Source organism: Bubalus kerabau, chromosome 3 (assembly GCF_029407905.1).
Source record: "Bubalus kerabau isolate K-KA32 ecotype Philippines breed swamp buffalo chromosome 3, PCC_UOA_SB_1v2, whole genome shotgun sequence".
In the NCBI taxonomy this organism is placed as follows: Eukaryota; Metazoa; Chordata; class Mammalia; order Artiodactyla; family Bovidae; genus Bubalus; species Bubalus kerabau.
This window is the reverse complement of record NC_073626.1, coordinates 107,010,379-107,030,710: the sequence shown is the minus strand read 5'-3', so window position 1 is coordinate 107,030,710 and position 20,332 is coordinate 107,010,379. Positions and strand designations below refer to the sequence as shown.

The 20,332-nt window shown below is 35.8% G+C and overlaps 1 protein-coding gene across 1 annotated transcript in view; it reads left to right on the top strand.

The window, feature by feature from the left end:
* ARHGAP15 (Rho GTPase activating protein 15) overlaps positions 1 to 20,332 on the top strand; it is a 700,001-nt gene that overhangs the window by 349,494 nt on the left and 330,175 nt on the right. The window contains exons 7-8 of the mRNA XM_055572678.1: positions 1,525 to 1,623; positions 2,855 to 2,984. Of these exons, the coding sequence (XP_055428653.1) occupies positions 1,525 to 1,623; positions 2,855 to 2,984 (229 nt within the window). The remainder of the gene's footprint in view (positions 1 to 1,524; positions 1,624 to 2,854; positions 2,985 to 20,332) is intronic.

Sequence of the window (20,332 nt, the reverse complement as noted above, 5' to 3'; positions counted from 1 at the left end):
TACAAGATACATAAAACAGAGGACTATTTGGAGGCTATTTTGAGCTATCCTGAATCTTACATGCAATTTTATTTAAAAAAAAAAAAAGTGATAGGCTGTGGTAATCTGTCAAATTCGAGTGTGGGTAATTAAGTTCCCTTTTATTTTCTAATGTTTCACATCTCTTAATTGCATGCACTTTGTATACTTCCTTTTCTGACTGTTGTAAAAAGTTGGGATCCAACTCACTCAAGAATGATTATATTGCAGCACTGAGTAATGTTGCATCTCTAAATAATTTTTCCTAAATATCAGTGCAAATGAATATATCTGTATTGTGTAAACAAAGATTTCTTTAAGACTTCAGGATTGTTGTCATTAAATGTTACCATAAGAATCACTGAAACTTCAGAGTGAGCTATTTTGGGTAATTGTCACTTTAATGATAGAATTACAGAGGCATTTTATACCACAATTTGTGATTTTCTGAATTTGAGCCATATTTCAGCACTTACCTCCCATTTAGAGGAAGTATGGCTGAAAAGAGGTGACTAACTCCTGATTGAGTATTTTGAAATGTCTGTCCTCTAAACCTCTGAAGCCTTGCTTGATGCGTGACAGTAGTTGGGAAATGTTCATCTTCTTGGTGAAACAAAAAAGTCAATAATACAAAGGGAAAATCTTCATGGTTCAGATTGATAGCTTAAAACAAAGAGCATGTCCACCCTTCTCTATTCAAATTCTTCTGTAAGTAATCCTTTACGTGTGAAATCAAGTTTTCTATAGGGTCTCATCCTTCTCTAACAATTCCAGGGGGAAAAATGTTCCCTTTAATGAAAAACTTATAGTTGTATGCTAAATATTGCCAACTACTTAACAGCCCTAAGTATCTGGAACAGGAATGTTCTTCTGATACATACTATCCATGAGAGGTCCAAATATGTAAATGAACTTATATTCTAATGTACTCTTTTTGTGGGGAAATTGGTCTTTATTACTTTCCTATAGATCTTTTTGATAAGAAAGTAGAAATAGCCAAATGTTACTCATTAGAATGACCTTTTAGAAAAGTCTGCATTAGGCTCTTTGGTAAATAATCTGTTTTAGTACACTCCATAAAAGGAAATCAAATATAGAGATACTATTAGATTTGAAAAAGACAAACAGGAAAGAGCCAAACGTGCAGAATGAATTCTGACACACCCGGGTGCATTTTTCTGAGATTCTGACTTAAGTGGATACTGTCTGCATTATTCCGAACTTCCTGACTTGCTTTTCCATGAGTTGGAGTAATTCAGCTTTAGACCTACTCTGAGTTAATCGTTCTATTATTGAAATGATAATGTATTTGTTATGACATGAAGAAATGGTTTGTAGAGAGGAGTTCAAAATGATCGTAGTCTCCCAGTTCCCAGAAAGACAATTACTGGAATACAAGAAAATATCTCAGTGTATTAAAGTGTGTTTTTTTTTTAAGCATATATTTTTAAATGTAATAGATCATTTTATATGATTTGCTCACCTGTTGATCTTTTTTTTTTTTAGATCACAACTTTATCAGGAAATGAGTTCCTTCTGCAATCAGATATTGACTTCATCATATTGGATTGGTTCCATGCTATCAAAAATGCAATTGACAGATTGGTATGTATTTGTTTTAGCTGTTACCTTTGTTAATTAGAATGTAATCTTTTAAACCTATTGCTTAAGCATATTATACACATACATTTAAGTAGATCCTATGAATTTAGAGTTACTAAGTTATTTTAATTTAAACAGTCCACTAATGCCATTTTTGGAGAAGGCAATGAAGACAGGAATTTGAAACTAAATGACATTTTATTTCTCTCTTTAAAAGTACAATGCATTCATTTTTTTTTTCTGAAATAGCATAGACATTGATTTAGTGAAGGCTCTATGAAGCAAACAAGAACTTAATAACTACTAAATTTTCACATTTTCAGTTTATGCAATCTGTAATACATATTCTTGAAAATAAATATCAGTGTATTTAAGCCCATACTCACTGTTATACTACTAGTAAATAATAATCCTTTGTACTGATTTTCATTGTTCTTCCAGCTAAGCAAGATTGTTCTCTTGAAAATTACATATCTAGAACTTCATGAAATTACCCTAAATCACAAGTTTAAAGTATGTTCTTAAAAGAGTCAAATAATTTAAAACTACTCATTTTATGCTGTTTCTCAACCAAACATCTTATTTAGGACACTGGTGTTTGCAAAATCTTGACAAGAAAATATTCTTGAGAGCTTTTAATAAGGTATAAAAATAATGATATTTTTGTGATTTTATTGTGATTTAATCACACACTTCCGTTGTATTACTTTGGGATCAAAACTTTAAAAAATAAAATAGCAAGTAAGTTTTTCCCCACTATCCTTATAGTTCCCTTATCCAGGCACACATGTGTGCACACATACACACACATGCACACGCATTTTTTATCATTATGAGCAAACTCTGGGGTAAAACTGCCTGAGTTTGAAAGTTTGAATCTGATTTTTCTAGCTGTGTGGCCTTAGGCAAATTGTTTATCTCTTTTGGCTTCAGTCGTCTTGTCTGGAAAATAAGGATAATAAAATACCTACCTCATGGGATATCTATGATGAGTAATTGAATTAATGCATGGGGTGCTTAGGCTATGCACAGCATTTAATAAGTAATATTATATATGTATATATACATATATATCATTTACAATTTGAAAATTAAGCTTAGCATAGGGGCACTATTTCAAAATAATTATCTTATTACAAACTTCTTGTTAATCTAACATCAAAATAGATCACAGAACTATTTAGTGAATTTTTTTCTTCTATGTAAAATTGTTCCATCTATTTGTTATTTCCAGCCAAAGGATCCAAGTAGTCATTCAAGAAACCTGGAATTATTTAAAATCCAGAGATCCTCCAGTACTGAACTACTAAGTCACTATGACAGTGATATAAAAGAACAGAAACCAGAGAACAGAAAATCTTTAAGTAAGTATTTTTTTGACTAGCTCATTTTAACTTTGTTTAAACTTAGTGCTTATGAAATGTAGATACAATGAAATGAGATTTGAACCAAACTTATGCTACTCATCGGAGAAGGCAATGGCACCCAATTCGTAGCCATTTCTTTAGCCAGGAATTCATGCACTCGAGGGCAGTCTGAGTGCTTTGCTCACATCATTGTTGGTAATGCCTTTTGAGAAAATAATTGTTCCAAGGTCATGGTCTCTGCTTACAGCAAACTTCTGAATCTAAGTAATAACCATGGCGTTCAGATTGGTGATTGATTTTGAGAGTGGGAAATGTCAAGCGTCTCCAAACCTTGGTATGCTGACTATTTGATTTTCATACATTAAAAGATATATGACTGACCTGACATAAACCAACAGGCTATGCAACTTTCCATTTGTTTCAACCACCAGAAAGATTTAGAAATGTGTAATGTGGACTAGATATCCTCCAAGGTCACATCTATGTCTGATTTTCTAAAAAAAAAAAAAAAGAATTTGAAGTAAAAAGGACCAGTCTGTTCACTTATATAGTGACCTTGAGCATAACTGTTAATCTTTTTCACGCTTTTTGTTGTGGTTGTTCAGTCACTAAGTCGTGTCCAACTTTGTGACCTCATGGACTGCAGCATGCCAGGCTTCCCTGTCCTTCACTATCTCCTAGAGTTTGCTCAAACTCATGTTCATTGAGTCAGTGATGCCATCCAACCATCTCATATTCTGTCATCCCCTCTTCCTCCTGCTTTCAATATTTCGCAGCATCAGGGTCTTTTGGTGGCCAAAGTGTTGGACCTTCAGCTTCCCAGCATCAGTCCTATGAGTGAGTATTCGGGACTGATTTCCTTTAGGATTGACTGGTTTGATCACCTTGCTTTCCAAGAGACTCTCAAGAGTCTTCTATGTTTTCACCCTGTTTCTTCCTCAATAAAGAGAGTTATGGAAAGGTGTTGTGCATATCTCACAGAGTTGATTTGAATCTCAACTCCCTGAAAGAACAGTAGATATCTCTGGAATCAGTCTCATAAATTATAATACTTTTCTGGGATCATCTATCTACATACATTCAGTCTTCTGAATCACCAGTTTTTCTGCCATTTCCATCTAACTAAAGATCAGATTATATCCTGTAATTATATCCTAGCTTTTTGAACTTAAGGAGAACTCAGTAAGAAGAGAAAGGCTGATTACAGAATATTTGCATATCTACATGTGTACATGTGTATTTGCATATCTACATGTGTACAGGGGCTTCCCTTGTAGCTCAGCTGGTAAAGAATCTGCCTGCAATGCAGGAGACCCCAGTTCCATTCCTGGATCAGGATGATCTCCTGGAGAAGGGATAAGCTACCTACTCCGGTATTCTTGGGCTTCCCTGGTGGCTCAGACAGTAAAGAATCCTCCTGCAATGCTGGAGACCTGGGTTCGATCCCTGGGTTGGGAAGATCCCTTGGAGAAGGGAATGGTTACCCACTCCAGTATTCTGGCCTGGAGAATTCCATGGACTGTATATCCATGGGGTTGCAGAAAGTCGGACATGACTGAGCAACTTTCACTCACTCACTCATGTGTACACAAGTAAATATGCTGGATGACCATATATGTATATACATATATTTGTGTGCATCAGAGAATAATATATATGTGTATATATATATATATATATATACACATACACACACACACATACACACACATAAATATACATGTTCACTCCCCCACATGACAAAATAGAGGGAGGTTAGTTATATGTGATAATATAGCTTCTAAATCTAAATTGTTATGACTCTGAATCTAGAAACAGCATGATAACTTTGAGGAAGAGCACCCTTTCAAAATTGTCATTATTCAGAGAACCATGCCATAATTTCAATATCCATTGGTACATATTTGGTTAGCCAGTTGTGTTAAGTTAGAACTTAAAATTATCAATGTTAATGTCTTAGGCTCTATGGTGCATTAAAATTAAATTATTTGTGGAAAATAAGCAGTGCCATTTAAAAAAATTTTCCATATGATGGTACAGTTTGATATTATCTCATCTGAGGATTTCTCTTTATTTCTTGCTCATTGTCCTTCTTGACTTAATATGGGTACAGACATAAGATTTTAGAATTAGAATTCGATTGTGAGTACGTAGCTAATGTTAACTGCATAAACATTTTGTAGTAGGTATAAAAAGAGAAGGAAATGGCAACCCACTCCAGTATTCTTGCCTAGAAAATCCTGTGGGCAGAGAAGCCTGGTGGGCTGCTGTCCGTAGGGTCGCACATAGTCAGACACAACTAAAGTGACTTAGTAGCAGCAGCAACAGTAGGTATAAAATGAGGTATAAGGAAATGAGCAGTAACTCTGGAATCTCATATATAATTGCTGGTCTGGAGCAGACTTTGACACATTTCTAAAGTCTAAACCTCAGGAGAAAATTAAGGTTTGTAAAAGTATGTATGAAAAACATTGAGGTAAATGGATTTTGTATTCAACAATAGTCACTTGAAATGTTTTCAGACTATATCGGGGAAAAAAAATTCCTACAAGTAGAACACCAATCACCTGTTTCAAACTTTTTTTAGTGGGAAAAACAATTATTTGTCTATTTTGGGCCTACATTTAGTCTTGTCCAAATACAAGGAAAGAGACATTAATTCTATTCATTTCAAAGTGTATTTGACTGTGTAAGAACCTTATATTTGCTTTTTTCTTTGCAGTTAAAAAAATAATGATACCGAGAAAATATTGAGTACTTACTATCCAGGCATTGTTCTAAGCGCATGTGTTACACTGATTACTTAATCCTTCAGTAACCCGATGACATAGGTACTATTATTAACCCTATTTTATAGATAGGAAACTGAGGCACAGAAAATTAAAACAACTTGTACAAAGACAAGTTACAGAGACAAGTTTCAAACTCAAGGAAACCAATATTAGACTCAGTGCTTTTAGCAATAAAACTAGAATGAAGTGAACAAATAAAAGGTACACTTAGTTTATATCAACCTTGGACTTGGATGGAAATATTAAAAATGATATCCATATAAATCAATAAACTTAAATAGAGACCCAAAAACATATTAGCAAAAGAATTAAAACCAGATGTTGACTTTGGACTTTGAATTCACTGTTAAACTAAAAGGGTCATTTAATCTTTAACACTAGTCCTAATTTTAGAAAATGCTTCTTTTCTGTATTTTGGTAGATATTAATAGTTTTAAGCCTTTTTTAGGGCTAATCTATTTTTTGCACAGTAGGATACTGTTAATATCCATCTATTACTTTGAATTAAGTTCATTCAGTATTTACATATTCATTTTCATTTGAAAGGCATAATGATTGACCCACCCATACAGTATCAAATTAGCTAGGCCTTTGAAATAGTGATTGGCATATTTTATATCTGATGCTTTTTACAATATTTTCTGAAGAAATAGGCCCTATGAAACCCCTCTGATCTTAGTTCCAGATTTGAACACCCAAACTTAGGTTTTTAAAGCATGCATTTGGTTTTACAACACCCTCTTGAGATTAAATAATTGTATGAAGCTAGAGATTCACAATATCTCCTTCCTTATTAGCAGTCTAAGCACAAACTTTACTGTCAGTTTGCTGCCTTTGGCTTCCTGTGCCCTTGATGTTCCCACGAGTTTTGTCGCCAAGATTGTAGACAGATAAAGCCAGAATTACTTTTTTTAAAGGCATGTGAACATCATTAGCAGCTAACAGGTGGTCATTTCATTGTCCAGTTTCTCTGTATAACATGGGAAAAATATGTACTCTCAGTGAGTGAATTCAGAAAGTTAAGTGCTTAAATATACTCTCCTTTTAAAAATATGATTCTAACCTGCCAACACTATTAAGTACTAATCAGATATTTTAAGATATCAGTTGAGTCTAACAGACAAGAAGCCAGAACATTCAATGTGAGGGCCAAATCACTGTGGGAAATTCAGGACACCAGCATGGGATGAGAGTGGGAGCGCTGCTCTCCAGGGACGGCTGTTATGGAAAGTGGAGAATCAATCAAAGAAAATGCTAACATATTTTTCCAAGGAAAGAGAACTGTCTTCCACTGATGGCCTCAAATATAAACCCAAAGAGTCTTGGAGAGCTTTCTCAACTTTTCTGAGCTTTACTTTCTAGATCTATAAAAATGGATCTAATACTGTCCTTGCAGCATCGACTGAGAATGTGAAATTAGATATGTAAATACTTAGTTCACAGCACGCACTCAATAAGTAGGAGCTCTTATTATTATCCTCTGTGTCCCCAAGCAGATGGCACCAAAATAGGGCATGAGCCAAGGGTGGTGTCTGATGAAAGATTGGAGCAGGGCACATATACTTCACATCCTCTCTCTGAGTGTAAAGAAAATAGGGGAAAGGAGTCAGACCTGTATATGGGAGTTATGGCTGCAAAAATCTAAATATGAACAGCTGGTCTTTCCCCTGGCCACTCCCCAGGTGAAAATGGCAGCCAGGACATTCTTGGGAGCAACACACCAGGAACTCATACAAGGGAGCCAAGAGATACTCTTGATTCTTTTATCCCCAGAAGAGCAAGTCATTAAGAAGTCCCAGTTGATGGAAAGGATTCAGCATCTAGACATTTCACCATTGCTTTATCCATAGCTCTAGTTTACTCACTCATCGTGTATTTATTGTTTTTCATTAATAGATATACCTAAAGGCATGTAACTAAAATTCTTGGCTCCATTCATCTGTATTTCCAATTTTTTTAAATTATTTTTGCATTTAGGTTATGTGTAAGGAGTAATATGTTTCAGGTTCATCAATTGCTGAGCTGTAAAATCCATATATGGGAATCTTGAATAAATTTTATGAAAAAGTGATAGCATTATAAATAAGCACCCCCAAATGAACATAATTTAGAAGGATAAAATCAGACATAATAGAATCAAAAGGAAATGGGTTTCCTTTTAGCTGTGCTTTGATGAAAGTATCATAAATACCAAAAGTGTTCTGGGTGAAATCCTAAAAGTATTTAGATATGAATTTCCTAATTCCACAGCTTCTTACCAATGTGTAATAAAAATGTATGTACAAGGCTTCAGGAATAAAAATAAGAATGGAATAACTGGATTCACATATTTATACAGTCTAGAAAATTTAAATGCTTGTGAAACTTTAGTGATATCTTTGTTTAAAATTTTGCCTGCAAATAATGATCACACCAAGTTAAAACAAGTGTGATAGAGAAGGCAGTTAATTTTTGTACTAATCTAAATGATTATAATACTGGCCATCCACAACTATGAGTAGACTATGTTCTCAAAATCCAGTTTTAAACTGATTGCTTAGACCTCAACGTATTTTCAAAAGGAAATCGTATACCGGCCACAGAAGCACACTTGAATCTTAGGCAATCATTTTAAATGCTGCTTTTAGTAAACAATTCATTCTGAATTTGTTGCACCTCTGGCCCTAGAAGATCTGCCTTCCAAGTAGCATTGCTTTCCATCTGATTTCCTTTTTCCTCCTCCCACACCCTTGCACCAGCTCCACCAATACAATTAGGATTCTCAGAATGGCTTTGGCCAGGAGGTTCCTGGACCCTGAAAATCCCCAGTGATGGTAGGGAGGGAATACAAGAAATAGTGAGAAAATGAGAGGAAGGAGGACTGGAGAGGAAGTTTTTGCAGCATGGGCGGGGGAACTGAATCCTCAGCTGTTCTATGTAAGAAATATGTATAATGACAGATTAGTCTGGTATTGTCCCGAATTCTAACATTTGTGGAATCTAGGTGGTATCTATAAAAGTGATCATGGTGCTATCGTTTTCTGTATGTCCGAAAGTTTCACAATTAAAAACTGGAGCCTACACACATGGACAATTATTACTCATGTTCAAAATTCAATTAAAAAAATACATATTTTCAAATTGCAGTTTTAAAATTTTAAAAGAAGGATCAAATTTTCTTTATATGAGTTACATTAAGACCTCTTTAAATATAAAACATTAAGTCACTGTTTTCCTCCTTTATCTCCAAAAGCCAGTATATGTTCTCTTATGACTATTGTGACCTTTCTGATAACTATATAATTAAGAAAATTTATTAAAATGTTTATTATTATCCAAAATGGAAAAGTCATACTAGTTTCTTGGATAGATAAGTAATTAGCAATTGTTTGAAACATATTGTGAGGGCTGTTATGGAGACTCATATAAATACATATTTTAAAGTTTCTTCTTATTAAGAATTTTGTATGACACAGCCTAATCTTGCCAATGCATGAAAGTAATAAGATGAGTAAGCCATCTGCCAAGAAAATGAAAACAATATTAAAATTGCACAAATAAATTATATCTATCTTTGAAAAAAGAGAAACTCTTACCTGGACACAACAAAAAATCATAACAGTTGTGTAGAATATTATGGGTTATTGTGTTTTAGTGAGTTTCAGATTCAAGTAAGATGGTCAATTATCTGATTCTTTTTTTCCCACTAAAATCAATATTGGTACCCTGGCACCAGTTTCATTCAATATCCAGCTGAGAAAAATAAACTATTGAACTAAAGTGTGAAAATAAAAATAATTTTGTTTTACTATAGTTATAAGACAGACAATTCTGAGAAACAGTGAGTGTCAATTCTCTTCTTGATTATTTTTTACAGGTTAAGGGAGTTCTTTATTTCAACATATTCCAATTTGGCGAAGAAAAAAATGAAAAGTTTTAAAAGGGCATTTACAGTGCCAAAGCTGGAACATTATGAGAAAAAAAATAACCCAGTAAAGATTAGATGCACACTTGATAATCAGGCATCTGAATTACTTTGTCAAAACAGTATTATTCATGAAGGTTCCAGGGCTTCACCAAGGCACTGTGTGACCACGGCAATTGTTCTGACATGTGTTCCCAAGATAGTTAGCAGCAATTCAACTTTCCTGGGGCCCATAGATTACAGACTCTTCAAAACATTCAGTTCTCCATGAATCATCGGATAAGCAGACTTAGTTATAAGCTGAGCAAAGAATGTTCTGATTAATCTCTTCCTTCCCATCCAAGGGGTTGATCTCGCTCTTTGACCTGTGGGTGTCCATTGTCATGTATCTTGTAGCATCAGCTACTCTGAAAGTCTATCTAACCCTATCAGCACTCAAGCACTAGATCACCCCGTCTCCTCTTGACCCTGGCAGTAACTCCCTGACCATTTTTCCCCTTAGATGAACTGCATTTAATCAATTTCTGATTTCATTAGGTCAAATGGCATCTTTCTTTCAATAATAGGCCAAATCCAGAGGGCTTCTTTGCTCTAACTCTACAGCAATATTTCCTTAGCATTAATACACTACTGTGATTGTAAACAACAGAAAAAATATCCTTTGGTTTCCTCTAAAAATTTCTCCTATCTTTATTCCATGAACCTAGAATGGGCTTATATTAATATTTTATTGTTAAGTTAGATGTATAATATGTGTTCACCAGTGTCATATCAAGTTTACAGTATATTAGCTAGACATGATATTTAAAGCATTCTTATAGTGAATCCCTGTGCAGAAAGAAAGCATTCTTTTGAATGTAAGTGATCAACTCTTTTTGTATATAGAATTTATTTGGTATACTCATTGTAGTTTCTGGTATATAGGAATAATGCTACTTTTTCTTAAAATCCTAAATAAAAATTAATTTGCATTTTAATCTCTTTATTTGGGTGTCTCAAATAAGCCCAATATTAGGCTTAGGGTAAACATTTAACTGTAAACATGTATAATCAATGCTATTTTTTTGGAAAATAAGTTTATTTCTCATTACTCATTACTATGTAAGTCCACATCCATGTGAAGAAAATCAGGTATTGCTTTCATCTCAAAGTATGAGTTGTATCCAAAAATACTAGCTTTTTTCATCCAAATTCAATAAAAGGTGAATATATTTCCATCCAAATTCAATAAAATGTGAATATAACGTTTGCTTCCTTCAAGAAATGCCTTGTGGGTGACTTGAGAATGGTAAATCAGTCTGCCAATTCATCTTTCTTTGATTATTTAAGTAGCACCTGAAGCCAAATGCTCCTGCTACCCAATTTAAGTACTGTAAATAATAGACTATTTTGTATCCAAAATTAATAACCTGAGAAAATAGAGGTAAAATAGGAGAGGCAATGGTCAAATGCAAAATATGACTGGGAGAGTACCATCAGAGATGGTGTCCTCCGAACTAGAGTCAAAAGTTAAGAACAATTTCTAATCAAATTATTGCATTGGAATGACTCAAGTAAAATTTCCTCAACAGAAAGGTCTTTATGACCTGGGTCCCCTTCTCTGGTTGTTTCCCACCCCTCTCTGACCCGTGATTTATGTTCAGGAAAATGATGCTGATATAATCCTTGATACATACCATTCTGTGCTGATGTTTCCATTTAACTCAAGGTCTTCTCTTTGCTAGATTAACATCCTGTTTAACTCACCTCAAGCTACACTTCCTCCAAAAGCTTTCCCAAATTTCTGTGGTGAGTCAGGAGATCCTCAATATTCAGTACAGATCTCTTCCATTGCAATAGGCAAAGTGTATTACAACAAGCTAGGTATCAATGTCTGTTTGTCTAGCTACTAGACTACTAGACTCTGAAGAAGACTCTGTCTCATTTACCTTTATCTGCAACTAGCAAAGTGGCTTAATGATATTTGAAAGTATTCAGAAATGTGCAATGATAAATTAGTGAATGAATAGATGAGTGTATGCAAATGATCATTACTAATATACTTCTCCTTCTGTGCTAAAAATTAAGATAAAATTGCTAAAATATTTTTAGGAAAGTAATAGATTATTGCTTCATCCTGGCTACTTGTGCTGGTTGGTATTTTAAAGTCAGTATTTCTTTGCCTCTTTGAATTTTCTCTTAGGACTGTGAATCTCAAAGAAATGACATTTTTTTAATAGGTCTCATGCACTGTACTTAGCAATATCAGGTACACATATCTGTTTTATCACACAATGAAGATAAAAATGACTAAGATTTGGAGGAGAGAGAAGAGAAAATCCTAGTTCCTTTGCTTGAAGTTACTGTCCTCTCAGCATATTTCTGTCATGCCTTCTAGCCTCCAGTTTTAATTGAGAGAATCATTCTGGTTCATAGTAATTCTTGATGCTGTCCTGTGGGCTCTGACTCAGAATTTTCAAGGCTCTATTGGAGGCAAGGAAAAAGGAGAAACTCTATTATGCATAAAAAGATAGTAATAGTAGTTTTGATAATTTTTAGAAGACAGAATAGTTTCCTCTATGGTCAGTATATTTGAAAAAATCTAGGATATTTATGAAAATCCACACAAAAGTTAGAAAAGGGTACATGTCTTCTTCAAACGGTTGTTGGGATTGTGTTAAAAATTTGTGTCTAAGAATCTGAAATTGTATGTACAATTTTTACCTCCAAGATGAACTAGCCATAAGATTTGGACAAGTTTCTTAAGTTTCTGGAAACTGACTTTATAGGTAAATACAATGGATACTTTTAATATAAATCTAACATATATATACACAATATGTACATGATCTAAGGAGATAATTTTAATATATATACTAGGTCCAAGGATAATATATATACTATATCTAAAATATATCCAAAGACTATATATATTTTTATTACAGTATAGATATCAGACATAATGATTTCTAAATGGGCATATTCTAAGTAAAATAATCATGACCTTTGTCTGCTATAAATTCATCAAATCTTCTCTTTAGAAATATAAAGGGAATGCATTTTGCCAATGATTTGTAAGGTTGGCAAACTCAGACTAAATAAATGCATAATTTATTAAAGGCTTATTTTTTAATATCTTTATTCCATTGATTCCCATAACATTATATACACTTTAATCTTCCATTCCCTTAAGAGATTCTGAGTGTTATGAGGAAAAAAAACATTGGTTTTCCCATTCCTGAGTGTGAACCTGATGTTGTAGCAATCTCTAGAGATTAAATGTCACCCAGTGTCACTTGACTATTCTTTTTTGCATAAAAGAACAAAATGATGCAATGGTAAAATTTTGACAAAAAGTTATATAATTTCACCTAAAAAGCAAGGAAAGATTTTGTTTGATTTTAATGTTTTATACATACATATATGCGTATATATGTATATATACCTATAAATTCTACTATATATTATATATGTGCACATATATACATATACTTGACTTCCCTGGTGGCTCAGATGGTAAAAGCGTCTGCCTACAATGCAGGAGACCCGGGTTTGATCCTTGGGTCGGGAAGATGCCCTGGAGAAGGAAATGGCAACCCACTCCAGTACTTTTGCCTGGAAAATCCCATGGACGGAGAAGCTTGGTAGGCTACAGTCAATGGTGTCGCAAAGAGTTGGGCATGACTGAGCGACTGCACTTTCACTTTCACATATACTCACATGATTTTTGACTAAAGTAAAAATATCAAAACCACATGATTACAGAGCCACTTATAAGGAGTAAACCAAAAGATGATAAAAGTCTGGTCTCACCAAGGCACACTCTATTGACAGACTGGTAGGTATCCTAGGATGCTCCTATATCTGCTTGGATGAAGGGAGTTCATATGTGGCAGGGGCAGTCCTAGCTGACCAAGGCTTCTGTCATTTGCTGAAGCCAGGATCTCCCTGTTCCATTAGTCTGCAAATGCCTGCGGTATAAATCATGACCTTCTGATGATTACTTCTCTTCATCTGCATTACCTAAGAACAGAGTCCAAAATATAGTAGTGTCCAATATTAAAGGTCTGTGTGGGTGTGGGGTACCCAAGATGGATGTGTCATGGTGGAGAGGTCTGACAGAATGTGGTCCACTGGAGAAGGGAATGGCAAGCCACTTCAGTAGTCTTGCCTTGAGAACCCCATGAACAGTATGAAAAGGCAAAAGGATAGGACACTGAAAGATGAACTCCCCAGGTCAGTAGGTGCCCAATATGCTACTGGAGATCAGTGGAGAAATAACTCCAGAAAGAATGAAGGGATGGAGCCAAAGGAAAAGCAACACCCAGTTGTGGATGGGGCTGGTGATAGAAGTAAGGTTCAATGCTGTAAAGAGCAATATTTCATAAGAACCTGGACTGTTAGGTCTATGAATAAGGCACATTGGAAGTGGTCAAACAGGAGATGGCAAGAGTGAATATCGACATTCTAGGAATCAGCGAACTAAGATGGACTGGAATGGGTGAATTTAACTCAGATGACCATTATATCTACTACTGTGGGCAGGAATCATTTAGAAAAAATGGAGTAGCCATCATAGGCAACAAAAGAGTCTGAAATGCATTACTTGGATGCAATCTCAAAAACGACTGAATGATCTCTGTTCCTTTCCAAGGCAAACCATTCAATATCATGGTAATCCAAGTCTATGCCCTGACCAGTAACGCTGAAGAAGCTGAAGTTGAATGGTTCTATGAAGACCTACAAGACCTTCTATAAGGTCCTTCTACAAGGACCCCAAAAGATGTCCTTTTCATTATAAGGGGGGACTGGAATGCAAAAGTAGGAAGTCAAGAAACACCTGGAGTAACAGGCAAATTTGGCCTTGGAGTACAGAATGAAGCAGGGCAAAGGCTAATGGAGTTTTGCCAAGAGAATGCACTGGTCAGAGCAAACACCCTCTACCAACAACACAAGAGAAGACTCTACACATGGACATCACCAGATGGTCAACACCGAAATCAGATTGATAATATTCTTTGCAGCCAAAGGTGGAGAAGCTCTATACAATCAGCAAAAACAAGACCGGGAGCTGACTATGGCTCAGATCAGGAACTTTTTATTGCCAAATTCAGACTTAAATTGGAGAAAGTGGGGAAAACCACAAGACCATTCAGGTATGACCTAAATCAAATCCCTTATGACTCTACAGTGGAAGTGAGAAATAGATTTAAGGGACTAGATCTGATAGAATGCCAGATGAACTATGGACGGAGATCCATGGCATTGTACAGGAGACAGGATTCAAGACCATCCCCAAGAAAAGAAATGCAAAAAAGCAAAATGGCTATCTAAGGAGGCCTTACAAATAGCTATGAAAAGAAGAGATGTGAGAAGAAAAGGAGAAAAGGAAAGATATACCCATTTGAATGCAGAGTTCCAAAGAATAGCAAGCAGAGATAAGAAAGCCTTCCTCAGTGATCAATGCAAAGAAATAGAGGAAAACAATAGAATGGGAAAGAATAGAGATCTCTTCAAGAAAATAGAGATACCAAGGGAACATTTCATGCAAAGATGGGCTCAATAAAGGACAGATATGATAGGGACCTAACAGAAGCAGAAGATATTAAGAAGAGGCATCAAGAATACACAGAAGAACTGTACAAAAAAGATCCTCACTACCCAGAAAATCATGATGGTGTGATCACTCACACTCACCTAGAGCCAGACATCCTGGAATGTGAAGTCAATTGGGCCTTAGAAAGCATCACTATGAACAAACCTAGTGGAGTTGATGGAATTCCAGTTGAGCTATTTCAAATCATAAAAGATGATGCTGTGAATTTGCTGCATTCAATATGTCAGTAAATTTGGAACACTCAGCAGTGGCCACAGGACTGGAAAAGGTCAGTTTTCATTCCAATCCCAAAGAAATCCAATGCCAAACAATGCTCAAACTACCACACAATTGCACTCATCTCACACACAGTAAAGTAATGCTCAAAATTCACCAAGCCAGGCTTCAGCAATACGTGAACCGTGAACTTCCAGGTGTTCAAACTGGTTTTAGAAAAGGCAGAGAAACCAGAGATCAAATTGCCAACATCTGCTGGATCATGGAAAAAGCAAGAGAGTTCCAGAAAAACATCGATTTCTGCTTTATTGATAATGCCAAAGCCTTTGACTGTGTGGATCACAATAAACTGTGGAAAATTCTGAAAGACATGGGAATACCAGACCACCTATTCTGCCTCTTGAGAAACCTATATGCGGGTCAGGAAGCAACAGTTAGAATTGGACATGGAACAACAGACTGGTTCCAAATAGGAAAAGGAGTATGTCAAGGCTGTATATTGTCTCCCTGCTTATTTAATTTATATGCGGAGTACATCATGAGAAATGCTGGGCTGGAGGAAGCACAAGCTGGAATCAAGATTGCCGGGAGAAATATCAGTAATCTCAGATATGCAGATGACACCACCCTTATGGCAGAAAGTGAAGAGGAACTTAAGATCCTCTTGATGAAAGTGAAAAAGGAGAGTGAAAAAGTTGGCTTAAAGCTCAACATTCAGAAAACTAAGATCATGGCATCTGGTCCCATCACTTCATGGCAAATAGATGGGGAAACAATGGAAACAGTGGCTGATTTATTTTTCTGGGCTCCAAAATCACTGCAGATACTGATTGTAGCCATGAAATTAAAAGATGCTTACTCCTTGGAAGGAAAGTTATGACCAACCTAGATAGCATATTAAAAAGCAGAGACATTACTTTGTCAACAAAGTTCATCTAGTCAAGGCTATGGTTTTTCCAGTAGTCATGTATGGATGTGAGAGTGACTATAAAGACAGCTGAGCACCAAAGAATTGATGCTTTTAAACTGTGGTGTTGGAGAAGACTTTTGAGAGTCCCTTGGACTGCAAGGAGATCCAATCAGTCCATCCTAAAGGAAATCAGTCCTTAATGTTCATTGGAAGGACTGATGCTGAAGCTGAAGCTCCAATACTTTGACCACCTGATGCAAAGAGCTGATTCATTTGAAAAGACCCTGCTGCTGAGAAAGATTGAGAGCAGAAGGAGAAGGGGATGACAGAGGATGAGATGGTTGGATGGCATCACCAACTCAACGAGCATGGGTTTAGGTAGACTCTGGCAGTTGGTGATGGACAGGGAGGCCTGGCGTGCTGCAGTTCATGGGGTTGCAAAGAGTCAGACACGACTGAATGACTGAACTGAGCTGAACTGAGGATTATTTTACATATGGTAATTATCATGTTTGCCATGCCATTACACATGCCATTTTGGTTGTCTGCGCGTGCTAAATCACTTCACTCGTGTCTGAACCTTTATGACCCCATCGACTGTAGCCTGCCAGGCTTTCTGTCCATGAGATTGTCCAGGCAAGAATACTGGAGAGGGTTGCCATGGCCTCCTCCAGGGGAATCTTCCTGACCCAGGGATCAAACCTGCGTCTTTTACATCACCTGCATTGGCAGGCAGGTTTTTTGCCACTAGCGCTGTTGTTGAATATTTATTTCATCTTATCAACCTCTTTCAACTCCTGATTGCAGATTAAGACAGAACCAACTTAAACTCCCCTCATAACTTTTGCCTGGGTCACACCCATGATGTGAAGTCTGAATTATCCATGTCAGAAAGTCAATAACACTAGCTAAACAATAACAATAATGAAAATTAAGCCAAGAATAAACTAAGACAAAGACAAGACAAAGAGTGAAGAAACCAAAGCTCCAAACAAGGAAAAGATTCATTCATTTTCTGGATGTGCTCACATGCAAAGTCCATCTGAAATGCTACTTACCTCTCATTTTCCATTTGACTCTTTTGGGGACATATGTTATAAATAGCTTTCTTTTGTTATTTCTCTTTGCCGAAGGCAAAATTGTAGTATTTAATGGCTTAAATGTCCTTTATTTTGATGTTCTTAGGTACCTGAATGTGTTTCCCATTGTCCTTTCAGGTTAACTGTCGTAATTGTGAATGATCCCCATGACTTACTCACAGAGTAAGTTTATATGTTGTGCCTGCCAAAACACTCAAGGCCTACCAGCTTGCACCTTAGTGAAGCACTTTAGGAAAAAATGCAAAAAAAAAGTAGGCTCACAATTTAGTTATCAAAAAATAAAGGACATATTCCATGTAAAGTCTGATTAATCCTTCTGGTAATGTGAAATTGCACCTGCCAGTGAGAGGTAATAATAGTTATCTTGGAAATAAAGCATGATTTTCTCAGATCCACCTTTGTTTATTCCAGGAAATGCAAACTAAACTGAGCAAATGTTAATCTTTTCTAAGACTCTGCCTCACAAATTTGCCCCTAAATGCCCAGTCTTTTAAAGCTGGGTGAATGGTAATGAAATATATTGAAAGAGTAGCCTCAAAACTTTAGTAATGCCTGGATGCATTTCACTTACTTAGTTTTATTACTCTAGGACAGGTTACATCAGAATAATTAATCTTATTTTTTTTTCCTCATCAGTACCTAGGTTTGTTATTGAGGTTCTATGCCTTATTTTTAAATTGGGCATAACTGACTTCACAGAAGGGGTTGACTGAGAACCCATGCAATTTTTGCTTAACTTATTTTTATTGAACAAAATCCAGAATTTTAGTCAAGAAGCATTAGATATTAATCACATGCAAGTAAAATTTCCTTTACCTTCCAGTATAGCAATAGTGGGTCATTACAGAATGATAAGAAGTGAGCTCACTTAATACTCTTTACAATTGCATAAAAGCAATCATTTTTCATAAGTCTTAGAAGAAGCTTTTAACTATTACTTGAGAAGCATATTGGAATATTAGAATGTATTATGTTGTATTATTATAGATGTGACTTGTGAATTGAAAAAAAAAAAGTTCTCTGATTCGAGACTCTTAGAAGTTATCCTTTTCAGCTTGAATAGTTTTCTGTAACACAGTTTGTGATTCTATAATACTTTTGTGTGGCAAGTAGAGACCGTTTTGCTGAAATATAAATTCCAGTATTATTTCTTAATTATTGCACTCTTAACTTTAGAGAAAATTAGAGGACAAATGCAATATTTTCTACTGCAGTTAAGTAACAACAGTTGGTGATACTTAATTTAAGGTGAGTCAGTTTAGAGAAAACATTAAAACAAATCCCTCCTCTAAATTATTATCGCCTTTCTCCTTCCTTTCCTTGTAACCACTTCTCATCTTTGACTTTGAAACCCAACAGTTTAAACTTGGTTCTTATTTCAGTGGGCTAATCCCCTTTCATAAATCATGCTCAAGAGCTGAAATAATTTGCACATCATTTAAAGAGTATTTGCTTTGAAATATTCACCTCAAGCCCTTTTGTATATCCTTTCTCTCTAAAGATTTGTAGTATTTGTTTTGTTCTCTGAGGTATAAAAGACCTGGATAAACTTTATTCCTGTTGTTTCAAGATTAGTTAACGAAAATGCATATTAATTCAGCAGGGACTGGAACAAACCTCAGTAAAGATGATCATACATATGCCTCTCGGGAATAGCAAAAGTACAAAATGTCAGTCTTCAAATCTCCTCGGACTTCCTCAAAGAAGCATTGAGGGATTTAAATTTCCAGAGTATGTCTACAAATGTATTTTCTTTGTTGTGGAGAACAGGATCCATACTGATTATTTTTCCCAAGAAAATTGATTCTACTTTTTATTTAAACAAAAATTAAGCTATCTACAAAGTGGCTCTTCAAGAATACAGGGAGAAATTGCCACAAAAAAGGTAAATTTAACATCAACAAATTATATTCCTGACATGCCACTAAATTTTTAACTTCTTTTGTTTCAGAAGTCAAATCCCCAAATAAATTTTAACAGAGCATCCATATCCTTTTTCCCTAAAAACAACTGGAATTAAAAGGACCTCATAACATCAGAATTAAACTTACGGGGGCAGCGAGGCCTGGCGTGCTGCACTTCATGGGGTCGCAAAGAGTCAGACAGGACTGAGTGACTGAACTGAACTAAAAGGGGACTTCCCAGGTGGTGCTAGTGGTAAAGATCCTGCCTGCTTATGCAGGAGGTATAAGAGGTGCAGGTTCGATCCTGGGTCAGGAAGATTGCCTGGAGGAGGGCATGGCAACCCACTCCAGTGTTCATGCCTGGAGAATCCCATGGACAGAGGAGCTGTGGTCCATAATGTTGCAAAGAGTCAGACACAACTCATGGAGGTAAAGTTCAAGGATACATTTAAATTTATAAACTCAAATTTTCAATTTGCTAGTAAACCCAGAAAAAAGTGTCAATTTCTCCAAATAATATATCTGTTCTGTATGGGAAAATGTGCCCTATTCTTTTCCTAAACTGAAAATGCCATAAACTTTGGCACATAAGTGCTTATCTGGAAATGACTGAGTGGATTCAAGAATAATAAATCACTATATGGATCCAGCCACCCACATTCTTGTTCCATTTCTCTCCTTTACAAGTGTAGTAACAGACATTTCCATAGTCCTCGGGGTGCCAAACTTTGCACCATTAGGAAAATCTGAAAGTACCTTGATTTATCTTCCTCACTCAGTTAGCTAAGACCCAACTAAGTAAAAATCAGCAGGAATGAACTGGACTTGCTAAACTTTTCTAATAGGGAGATGCAACAATTAGAACTTTCCTCCTTTGCCACTTCAATTTGCTTTGGATGTGAAGCCTCTTGTGAAAAATATTC